Genomic DNA, 12042 nt, shown 5'->3' with positions numbered 1-12042 from the left:
GATGCATTTAATGATATGAAAGCTGTTGGAGCTCTTCCAGCTCAGTTTTATAGGGGTTTTTGGAAATTGTCACAATACTCAGTTCCACCAATATGTCTTGTATTTTGATGCATCTGCTTTCCAGATCTTCAGAGATGCAGCTTAACTGTACACTGCAATTTCTGCCAACACATAAATTCTGACTTTGCAGGCTACTAGGGAGGACTGTTTTTTCTATCACCACCAGCAGGATGGCTACTCATTATGCTCTGAAACATACTGTACTTCCTAAAAAGGTCACACAAATATTGTCCATGTATAAATTATTTGAAAATAATTCTTATTTTGATGGCTGTATTTCTGCATGACTCTTAGTCATCCTGAATCTGCTACCTCTTTGCTGTTTTAATGCTGTTTTAATAGCCTTGCTCAAGCTTCCTCTCCTTCCCACGTAGTGCGTGACAGAGGAAGGTACCCTGTAGCCAGCTGTGGCATGCAGCCACCATCACTATTAGCAACTCAGCTCTCCAGCGATCCCACTTTCATCACTCTTCCCTGCTGGGACTCCCTGGCACACTGCAGAGGTCAGTGGTGGGCCAGGAGTCCCTCTGCAGGTTGAGAGGGAACAGAAGTCCATGTCAGCCCGGATCGGGGGGGGGGGAGAAAAAAACTGGGAATGTGGGTGCTGCACCCCACAGCTTTGCAGCCACGGCACTCCAAGCAGCTCTGTGAATGCAGAGGCCATCCAGCACTCGTCCCATGAAGCCAAGAAGCTTTGTTCAGTGATCCTGACCACTGAGGGAGCACAAGTCCAATTTAAACAACAAAAAATAGTCCCCGAGGCCGACATACTGTGTGGTGTCTGTTTACAGCAACTTCCCTGGGCTGAGCATATAGATTATAAAAATACATGTCTAATAGCAAAGTTGAGAAGGGCATTTCATAGATGAGGGTCAGCTGCTGTGACTACATACTAATAGCTTGCTAGAATCCAAGTCGTCTCAGAAAGCGGTCCCTTTAGTAGGCTATCTTTATCAAAAACTGGATTTAGAAACCCACTGCAACTTTAATTAGTGCTTCAGATGCATCACCAGTAATGAATGTGGTCTCTGAAGAAGGCTTAGTATGTTTTAGGAATAAATAAGCAGACTCATTTTTTATGACCTGCATTTTAAGTCTACACAAGCTTCACACTTAATCTCTTCAACATTCAAGAGAAAAAAAAAAAGCTGTGAAAATGAGCACTGGAGGCAGGAGATTCCCTGCGTGTGACTGGACTCCTGTGGCCAGTAATTATCTGAACTTTCTAAGCAAGATATCAAAGGTCTTAGCATAATAAAATTCTAGACAAGAATGTTCCTTTTGTGCATGGAGGGTGGAAGAATCTTCTTACAACTTAAGAGCTGTATCAGCATTTATTAAAGAACACAGCACAACAGTCCAAAAAACAAACATAAAGAACATAGCACAACAGTGCACACTCCCACACCCTTTCCCCTTGAAATTTGTCCTTTTTGTGTGGTGATATTAAACTGATCTTGATTTGGCTGGAGTGGACCTTGCTAGGCGTGAGATAGAAACTGCTTCCTGGCAGAAGGAGACTGGTGGGCCTGTAGGAAGTATCTGCTGAAGATGGCATAGTGTGAGTGTGACTGCAGCACAGTGGTGGCTCTGCAGCCCCCATTCCTCTTGTAACTCAGGCACTTTCGCTGCATCTCTTATTTTTCCCTGATATCCTTCCAAAGTTCTTAGTGCTTGCGCATTGTTAGTTTAGGGCACATTGGTTGACCTTTCTTCCACTTTGAAAAACAATTCTGTATCCAAATATGCATTGAAAAATAAGGTTGAATGTTCACAGTTAGTATCTAGTCCTCTGCATCTCCAATGCAGAATAAGAAATACAGGCTTGTAATTTGAATTCTTCTTAGCATGTTAATTACTATAATCTTAATTGCATTACCCTATATGATTTCAAAATGCTTGTCCTGTAGTACGTGGCATGCTGAGTGAACTCACTGTGCAACTTTTAAGCAGGTGTGTCTTCCTATACTTCTACTTAGGGCCAAATCAAGGCTTTGTCCTGATGTTACAGTAGATTCTGGCCAGATTTAAAGTGAGCAGAGTCATGCTGAATTCATACAGCTTCTGCTGAGAACTGAGTGGGTTCATTTCATGCATTCATCAATGTTCAGTGATCGAGTCTGGAGCCGAGTTGCATCTGGTCAGGCAATGGACACGCTGATCAACTGGCGTGTGTGTTACAGCAGATACTGAAGGCTGTTGTTGCTGTCAAAAGAAGCAGTCCTGTCTCTCTGTTTCTCTAGTATCCTTGCAGCTGCTTGTCAGCCCTCAAACACAGCTTGTGAGTCAGTTTACTGTGCAAATACTTCCTGATACAAGAACTGGAGCAGTGGAAGGGCAGGATTCCTGTTGTAGTGACAGACCTGCCTTAAATATTTCCTTTTAGGAAATAAAAATAACTTTAGAGTATGTAATTTATACACAGACCCTATAGCGACTTCTCAGTGGTACATTTTAACTTACAGGCAAGCTGTAGCTGTGTTCTTGAGAACTGGCAGTAGAAAGAGGAGAAAAAAAAAGCACAGGCTTCTGCTTCCCTCATAAAAGCCCCTTTCTTTTATTGTTTAATTGTGGGGTATGAATGGTGTCGTAAGAATTAAATTAGATTATTCTTGCATGCGTAGGGCACTTAGTTTTACATGTTGTACTAGTGAGTAGTTGTTAGAAAACAAATATCAGGTTTCAGCCACATCCTTACCCCCTCCCGCCTCCCCCCTAAGCTTTGGTGGCCGTGCCAGTTTGAGGAGTATCGCTGCACTCTCTTCACTTTACATGGTTATTTTTAACATGAAACAATTTAACGTACTGGCCTATGGTCTGCAAACAGTTGTTGGCATGAGAGTGGGAACAAATAGCTGGGGCCAGTGTTGCAAGAACTGCTTTATGCTTTGCTGAGAAAGGTGTGTGGAACTGTATCCAAATACCTGCTACTGATGCCTAACAGCACTCAAATGAGGATTTCTACTCAAAATCTTGATTGGCAAGAACAAAATAAAATCTTGCCCAAGGTGGGATTCATGCACAGGTTGGTCAACCATCCTCTGAAATTGTGGTTGTTTTTTTTTTTTTTTTTTGGCTTCATATGCCCAAGAATCAAATGTTTTAACATGATACTAAGTAATGTGTCTGTCTCAGTTGCTTACATGCTTAAATTAATCTTTAATGCTATAATAAGATCATATGATGTAAGATGAAAGAGCTGCTTGATGACCTTCCTTTCCAAAGGGGAACTTTCTTTATCTCCCATGTAGAAAAGATGTTAACAGAAACAATTAGAAGAAATAGTAATGCTCAAATGTGTTAAGCTATCCTTGAATGTAGAATTGGATGTTGGGTTAGTATTATGTAAGTAAAGAGGCACCAGTAAGAGAACCTACTAGCCTGTAGTCCAGGCAGGAGCTCTTTGGTTTGTGGTTTCAGGTTTCTGTGACCTAGAGCTTTTGTAGTGCTGCCAGTTTCTCAGTTACTTGAGTTACTGTTTCAGAGTGTATTTTAAACCTTTTTTTTTTTTTCCTATGCACATTAAAATCTATGGAGAGTAAAATAGAAAATATCAGAAATCTTTATCTTCAACAGCACTTCTTAAAATGGAAGTGTTAAAGGCACTGTCATGCTACCTAACACTGCTAGAGAAATATCACGTTTGAAGTAAATTGAGTACTTCTGGTGGTTTTTGTTCTTTCAAACAATTCCCCTCACCCAAAAAGCCTTTATTTGTTCAGAGTAAAGGAGTGAAATGAGACATTTGTAATGAAACAGCTAGCTTATCTGTAACATTTTCTGCTAGAATTCGCATACAGTTACACTTGGGTAAAAGCAATCCTTAAAGGAAATGTAAACTTATTGCATGCTTATGTTCAGTGAATTTTGTAGTGTGACAAGGAAACATGGAGTTAACCATCATCAAGCCAACTTTAACATCAAAATTAAAACCTCTGCTTTGTTTTCAAAGATACTGTTGTTGTATTTCAGAGTCAGGGTGCGATAACTGAGAAACTGAGAAGTTTCAGTATGCATGATTTGACTACTATACAAGGAGATGAGCCAGTAGGACAGAGGCCCTATCAGACATTACCAGAAACAAAAAAGAAAACCAGAGCCTCTGCAAATGAACCTCCAGGTAAGTATCCATCTAAAATAAAGGAATTCTGTTTTCTAGCTAATAAACAATACATGGAAGACAAAAATCAGAAAGAACAGTTTAGCCCATTTAGAAATGGGAAAAAAAAAAAAAAAAAAAAAAAAGAAAGAATTCTTGAATATTTGAATGGAATTGGCTTGAGTAAGACATATTGCAATGTTAACAGATGGCGCACTCTGCCCCCCCTCCCCCCGTGCATTATTTTTGCAGCCACTGACAGTTTAGTAATTTCTCCTATCTCTGTCAGTTAGCAAAAACAATTTGCCAAAGTAACACGTAACTGGAAGTAACAGCGACAAAAAAAGTGTGTATTATTTCTGTGACAAATGGACAAAAAGTTAAACGTTAAAATTTATGGAATTCCATAAATAGGAAGAGAAAATGAATGGCAGTGAATTCAGCAGGTCTGCAGTCATTGTTGGGTCAAAATGTAAAATCTCATGTGGTGATAGGAATAATGAAGGCATGAAATTGCCATAACATACTAATGCACATTGACACTCAAAAGATGGTGTGCAGTGACCAACATGCTTTTGCAGAGGTTTTCTTGAGCCTGTGCTGCTTGAAGAAAAACTTCTGTGGAAGACTGTCAACTGTACCCTCTTAAATGGAGAGGGTACAACGTAAAGTGGTTGATATTTCTCACAAAACAAATATGGAGATGGCCAAAAGGAAGTAGAACAGAGCTAAGTTTGTCCTTTCTTCCCACCTCTCTGTTTTGGGGAGAAGTGGTGGCTGTGGACTACAACGCATTTTAGGAATCACATGGTAGCTCAGTGTTTCTTGAGGAATAAATGGCGACCTGAATGACTCTGTGCTGAATTGCTAATTGAGCCCAGAAGGTATCCTGTGCAAGCCAGTGTAAAGTACTGGCCAGGGTAAAAGCCCTTGAATTCACCAAGAGTTGCGTTAGGGATGATGTCACTGCAGCTGTTGTGCATGAGCTATTTATTCCTCAGTAAGAGACCATTAGTTATTTCTCTGAAGCAGCTTGAAAGTGCTGAAAATTCAATTTTCAGTAAAAACTACTCAAGTACAGGTTATACTGTGTAAATAATCACTGACTGTGACATTCAATCTCACATGTCAAAATATTTTCTTATACTTTAATTTTAACTATTTCTACTCCTGGACCGAAATCTAATTTATACCTTTCCAGTTTTCCTTGAGGCTTCTTCTTTAAATTAGGGATTAAAAATAAACAACTGGTGGAATTGGAAATGCTATGTAGCAGAAAGTTATTTTTGTGTTCCTGTACAAGCCAGTTGAAAAGACCCATTTGTAGAAGGACTTGGATCATGGGGTGGCTATTGTGAAAAAGGCCAATGTCATTTTGATGAATCAGATGGGGTGTTACAATTACAGGTAAGTATTCATGCCACTGCAAACATCCCGAGTAAATAACTAAGTAACAGATATGATTGAAAGCTTCCATCTTTAAGAAAAGATTAACTGAAAATGTACTGGAGGCAGTGACAGATAGCCTCTAGAATGGCAGGGGGGCAACTCTGCTGTGGGTAGCTGTGGAGCTAGGTAAGCTTGATCCTAAGTTCAGGAAAAAATGGAGTGACCAAAAGAAAAGAAAACCTGCTTAAAGAAACTTTGTTTTAAGATGAAATGGTTATTGGTTATGAATAAAATTGGGTTTAGTGTCTAAAAGATGTCCCTAGGTGTTCCATCTTGTAGGTTCTGGGATGGCCTTCGAAAGTAGAGCTTTCTGGGGGACCAGGTTACATTTGGGAGCTTTTTATGTCTATGATGAGGAGTCTTGGCTTTTAGACCCTAAGGATCTTTCCAGCACGTTTTTAAGCAGTTTGCTCCCTCTAGTGAAAATGTTTGTTAATAACCTTGGTCCTAGTTTTGCAGGATTTAAGCAACCCTTAATAACTCACATTGCATCTGTCTAAAATGAACTTTGGTATTGAAAATTAGGATTTGGTATTGAAGATGAGGATTTGTTTGAGGAGGGACAAGAAGGCTGGTTGAAGAAAAGTTATTTGGTATTGATCAACTTTAGGTAGAACTGAGAAGTAAATCATGAAGAACATAATGTTCTTACTTTTATTTTTAGGCTTGTCACTTTTCATCTTAATGTCTCTTTTTGGGTTAAAGACAGGTCACTCAAACAAAATCAAAAAGCACAGTTAAGAGATGTGTAAGTGATGTCTAAGTGAGAAGTAAGATGAGACTCAGAATTCTTTCCTTATTTTGAAGGCTGCTTTGAACTGAGCCTGAACTGAGTCTTTTGTATTAATCCCAAATTGCAAAAATTAAACATTTCTTCTAAGGAAACATGAAACTTCATGGTTCCTGCTAAGATACATCAGCAAATCTGTTCTTCTGGGGGGAGTCCACTGAGAATGGAAAACCAGGATAGAACTTGTAATGGGAGTGGCAATGAGGAGGGAGGAGGACAATAAACTGGGCAGCTGGAAACCTTCTGGTTTGTTCTTCACCATGAGATAGTAAAACAAACACTGAAGGAAGGAATAACCAAGTAAACATATAAAGTTAAGTTTAAAATGCAACATAGATTGTGAAAGGTATAAAGTGGTTTAGGGACTTGAGGTATAAAGTTAAGGGACTGCTGCATTATGTACCCATGGAATGAACTGGCTTGTTTCTCACAAATGGCAGCATGTGCTGCTCCTGCAAGATCGCTAGATGCCTTGTTGGTTTGAAGCATGAGGAAGAGTGGCATATCCTTTAGATGGATGTGTGTAAGGCTTTCTTAGAAGTAGAAAAGTTACGGGTACTTCTTATTAAAGTTTTTATGCAACTGCTTTTTAAAGGTTACAAAATTCCAATGGAAAAAAATCCTGGAGATGATAAAACAGATGAAGAGGTGGAGGGGACGCATTCCGAGGATGAAATGTTTGCTCAGAGAGGCCTTCGAAGAACGCAGAGCATGAAATCTGTGAAAACTATTAAAGGCCGTAAAGAGGCAAGTATAATTTTTCTTAAGCATTGAGTTTACTTTTAAAGAGGTACCTTGACATTTTTAATAATGTTAGAATTTAACTTTTATCTTAATCTTAGAGGGTTTATCAATGGTAACTGGGTTATAGAATGTGAAATGGAGAAGGAAACGTGTGTGGTAACAATATCTAGGTTTGAAGCTTTTGTATTTCGGGGTGCTTAATCAAGTTATTCAGGAATGAAATTAACTGCGCAAGGGAAAAGGGATGCTGGGAATCTTAGTGCTGACACCACCAATCCCAAGTTCCAGGAATGGCCTACCTTGAAAGCAGTGTAGATAACGGTGTTGTCACCTGCAGTGGAGTGTCTTGATTGTGCATATTAAGCATCTGCTGTTTTAATGGTTGAAGATGATAATTCCCAATTATTAGTTGGCATAGACATATGGCCTGCTTTGACTTGTAACCCACAAAGAGAAGATTTGTATGTGGGATTCAAAGTGCTTTGTATTTGCATGTGTCACAAACTTAAGGATGCTTCAGGATAAATGAATATATGGAATCTCATAAAGTTTGGGGGACAACTCTGGGAACAGCTTCTTGCCCGATTCCATTGAAAGTGTCTATCATTCAGTCAGAGGCATCTCCCTGACTCTGTGGAGTGCCCAAAGCATGCTTAATGACACTTATTATTTTGGAGTAGTGGAAAGGTAAATATTTCTGTCTGAAGTGACCTTAACTCTTTTAAGTTCTATTTTTTTTTCCCCTCAGATACGGTATGGATCACTGAAATACAGAGTAAAGAAGAGACCCACCGTGTACTTCTAAGTTTATTGCACAATGCCTGCAAGTCAAACTGCTGTATTATAATAACTTGAATTCAGTACTTCAAGTGTTAAAGATCTGTGTATGATTCATATAATGGGTATATATGAATAGATATGGTAGGACTTGGTTTTGTGAGCCTAAATGATTGGATAATGTATTACTCTGCTTTTCTGTAATTGCTTGTTGTTTAGACTTTAATCTGGAGAAGCTATAGGATGAATTTCATCACTTCTTAAATAAGAGTTAAACGAGTAACAGGAAACAGCTTGACTTTTTCTAGAGGTACTGAGCAGACTGAAATAATTACAAGTCCAAGTGAATTAGCAGAAGCTGTAAGTGTTTGGAACTTGCGGAAGTCAAACCCATAGTGTCCTTTAGTTTACATGGAAAGACAGGTATACTTGAAATACTCTTCTGAACTACAGTTCCTGAAAAGGCCTATGTGTAGTTAAAAACGTAGTTTAAAGGACAGTAGATGATATGGGGAAGGAGAAGGAAAGGTGAGATAGGCAGGGAATATCCTTAAGGTCATCTTCTCACATCATATTTCCAAGCTTAACGAACTTGTATAATGCTAACAGGTGCAAAATGGGGGTACGTTTAGCACTTTATGCAAAACTGGGTAGTTTTGCACACTTACTGATTTACAGCTGCACATGTCATTTTAGTTAGTTCTTAGGTAGATTAGACTTATCTTTTGAATGCCAGCAATTCTGTAGTTCATGGTCTTTTTATAACTTGATTGCTTAAGTACAGTTAGGATGCTGTAGATAATTGCAAACTAACACTTAACAATATAATCAGGTGCCTTTCTGTGTCTTACAGGGCTGCAGGGTTATCTGCCTGTTTTTTTTGTTTTTGTTTTTTTTTCTTTTTTTTCTTCCCCCTTCAGCTGATAAGATGTAACATGATTTGTCAGTTTTAGGTTAAAATTGTGGTAAATAAATCTTGTAGCAATTCTGGTGATAGACCTCAGGGATCTGAGCAGCCCATCAACTGTAATATAAGTCATACTGTCGTGGTGGCACATATGATAGATTATTCAGGCCCTGGTTTGGTTTTGCTCTGCATTTCTATAAGAATATATATATATATTTAGATTACGTATATGTGTATATTTCTTATCATGTGGATTCTAAATTTGGCAGCATAGTATTTTATTGCTAAAGTTATTACTAAAATATTTACATACTAATAGCTTTTTCTGAAAGTCTAGCTCATTTACTCAGCCATGTTATAACCTAGTGTCCATGGCATGACTGTTTGCACAGATTAATTTTGGAATGTCATTCAAGGCAGGGACTTGTCAAAATAACCTTTTGAGGTTCCTGTTGGTTCCATTTTTTGTAATTCTGAGAAGTAGGCTGATTTTAGCTTTCTACCGTGGATTTTGGCAAGACAAATCCACTTTTTGTAGATAGTTGTTTATTACTTGGCATGGGTAAAGATGGTGTTAATTTTCTGTAGAGGAGAATGTGTCATCCCTCCTATCCTCGAATCTCAAACTCCAATCTTTAAACTTTCTCCCAGGTATGACAGTCACCTGCAAGTCTACTGCAGTGCTTTTAAACGTTTTCTTAAGGGTCTGCTGCAGTGTTTGCTTTTTATTGTTACAGCCATAGCAGGTTTGCTGCTGGTGGGCACTTCATGGCCTGTTAATATAGACTGCCATTTGAAGTAGTCTTCCGCAGATTTCTTTGGGCCGGGGTTTGAATTTGATGGATAAAAATGCAGCTGGTCTGTATTGGCATTGTGATTGTAAGCATTTATAAGCAAAATGTAAAGCCTTGGACAGAAGTAATGATACAGATAGCACGGTGCTTTTAGCATCTCCATGGAAGGTAAATGCTTTAGTAAGAAGTTGCAACATTCCATATGGGATCAGAAGGCCAAAGTTTGTTTTGCTTTACTCGAAGACATCATTTCATCTTGCAGATGACAGGAAGCCTGCTCTCTCCCAAATGAGTATAGTGCATAAATCCTGTCCTGTAACCCAAATGGCAATTTGTGATTTAGCTTTTATGAGTAGCTGTTTCCTAGGGTGCGAGGAGTGGAGGGCAGTGCACAGAAAGAGTGTGGTTCATTGCTTCTGCCCCACAATTGTTGGCAATTCTCATTTGCTTCCCTGAATGGAGGAAACACCCAAGCAGGAAAAGTCTGTCTGTGTGTTATGGTATGTAAGATGTTAGAGGAAACAGGCTTTTGTATTTGCATCTTGCCCTTCCTCGAAAATTAGAATAACCTGGACAATGAGTCAAATCTCTAAATGTTATTCTCCAGTTGAGCATCTTCCTTGAGCACTTGGTGCCACATCTTGCTCTAACTCATAATGTTTTTTCAATTAGTAAGCATGGCAATAAAATTGTCATTGCTTTACAAATGAGAATCCTGCGTGAAAGAGCTGGGAAAGAATTCTTTAAGAATTCTAGTTTCTGTTTCAAGTTCACATAGATCCTGTTTCTAGGGTTGGATTCCTTTCATGCTTCCAAGGCTAGAAGACATCTGAGTAGGAGTTTAGGCTCTAGAAAGCTCATGGTCAGTAAGTTGCTTTATGCAATGATATGTACTTAAGGCTGTAACCTCTGACAAATGTAACTTGCTAATTAAGTGGTGACAGGCTAAATAAACTCTCCCCTTTCCTGAAATATGCATGGGAATAGGAATGCTGGCACTATTATTCATAGTAATGACTGTTTGCATGTAAATATGTGTTCTTGCAGATACTGTCTTAAGTGATAAATTATCCAGTGTTTTCCTAGCTATTTTTTTTCTAATACCTTACTGTAAAGTGTCTCCCTCTCTCACCCCCCAGCTTGTTTTTGATCTTTGAATTCATCCTGAAACTGCTTCACTATTGTTATCTTAGATTTTCTTTTCCTTGCTGTTCATTGTCAGCTGATGCTTGACAGGGCACAATGGCATAATTAGCCTTCATCCAAATGATACATACTTCTCTCTGCGTGTTAAATTTAGGGTAGTCTGGTTTTCAAATGTTACACTATCTTAAACTTTGTGTACAGAGAATTTTCAAACTTTTTTTGCCTTAGCAACTGCAAAGGTCATCCCTCTAGCTTTTGCCAGTAAACTTCTTGGAAAAAAGTTAAGACATGAAAATTTGATTTAACAACCTTTTTGATTTTGGAATTTCAACTACCTGTTCACATCAAATAATCTCACAAAGCGTTTCCTGAGAATTGACTGACTGCTACCAATAAATGCTAGTATAGTTAAAGAAAAACTTACATAGGTATTAAAGGTAGTTTACAATGGAATACATATTTCTTGTAAAGTTTTGGAGTATTTCCAAAATATATCTCAACTGACTCAGACCTCTTAGCAAGAGACTACTGTACATGTTAAAATACGCAGTTTGAGATGAGGTATAAATTGATGGCCTCGGTTGCATATAAACTTAGGCTGGACTCTGATTACAAGGTAATTGCCAATATTAGCTACTTAATGCTAATTGCTTAGCTATGTGTAAGTAACTGAATATTAACCAAGATATTTTTTGCAGATTATAATGAATTTTAAAATGAACACAAGATAATTTGGTTAAGCAGAACAGTGGAGTAAGTGCTAGATGTATTTAACACATTGTTAATAACAAAAAATTCATTTTATTTTGGTGTTGGTTTTATTAATGGGAAGTTGGTATTTTAAAGTATTTTTCTACAAAAACACGTGTGCGCAAAGGCAATACTTCAACGTTTTTCAAGAACTCATATTTTTAAATGCTACGGACCAGAGACTGTCTACACTGAGACTGAAGTTAGTAGCTTTAAAAAATGCAATGTAAGCTTTACTTTTTATATTGTAATAATACCTTGCTGTCAATTTGTTTACATATTTGTAGGAGGGAAAATTTCATTATGCATTGACTTATCTTGATGCTGTCTTTAATAAATGCTGCTTTGAGCAGGATGCAGTGGATATTTCATTACCTGAATTATGATTTACAAACTAGTCACTCTGTAATTTGTATTTTATTATTATGATTCCTGTACTGAAACAGCTTATCTAAACTTTGAGGAGACTTTTAAAAGTGTTTGAAGTATGACTAAACTGTCCTTGAGGTTTTGCCATGGAGCCTGA

The 12042-nt window shown here is 38.2% G+C and overlaps 1 protein-coding gene across 3 annotated transcripts in view; it reads left to right on the top strand.

Annotated features, from left to right (window-relative positions):
• Positions 1–11880, top strand: part of REEP3 (receptor accessory protein 3) — a 38918-nt gene extending 27038 nt beyond the window's left edge. For all 3 annotated transcript variants that reach the window (XM_035329926.1, XM_035329927.1, XM_035329928.1), the window contains exons 6-8: positions 4033–4180; positions 6994–7145; positions 7891–11880. In XM_035329926.1, coding sequence (XP_035185817.1) covers positions 4033–4180; positions 6994–7145; positions 7891–7947 — 357 coding nt within the window. In that variant the 3' untranslated portion in view covers positions 7948–11880. The remainder of the gene's footprint in view (positions 1–4032; positions 4181–6993; positions 7146–7890) is intronic.
• Positions 11881–12042: the final 162 nt, after the last annotated feature.

The sequence above is a fragment of the Oxyura jamaicensis genome, chromosome 6 (genome assembly GCF_011077185.1).
Source record: "Oxyura jamaicensis isolate SHBP4307 breed ruddy duck chromosome 6, BPBGC_Ojam_1.0, whole genome shotgun sequence".
Classification (NCBI taxonomy): Eukaryota; Metazoa; Chordata; class Aves; order Anseriformes; family Anatidae; genus Oxyura; species Oxyura jamaicensis.
This window is presented reverse-complemented; position numbering and strand designations above follow the sequence as displayed.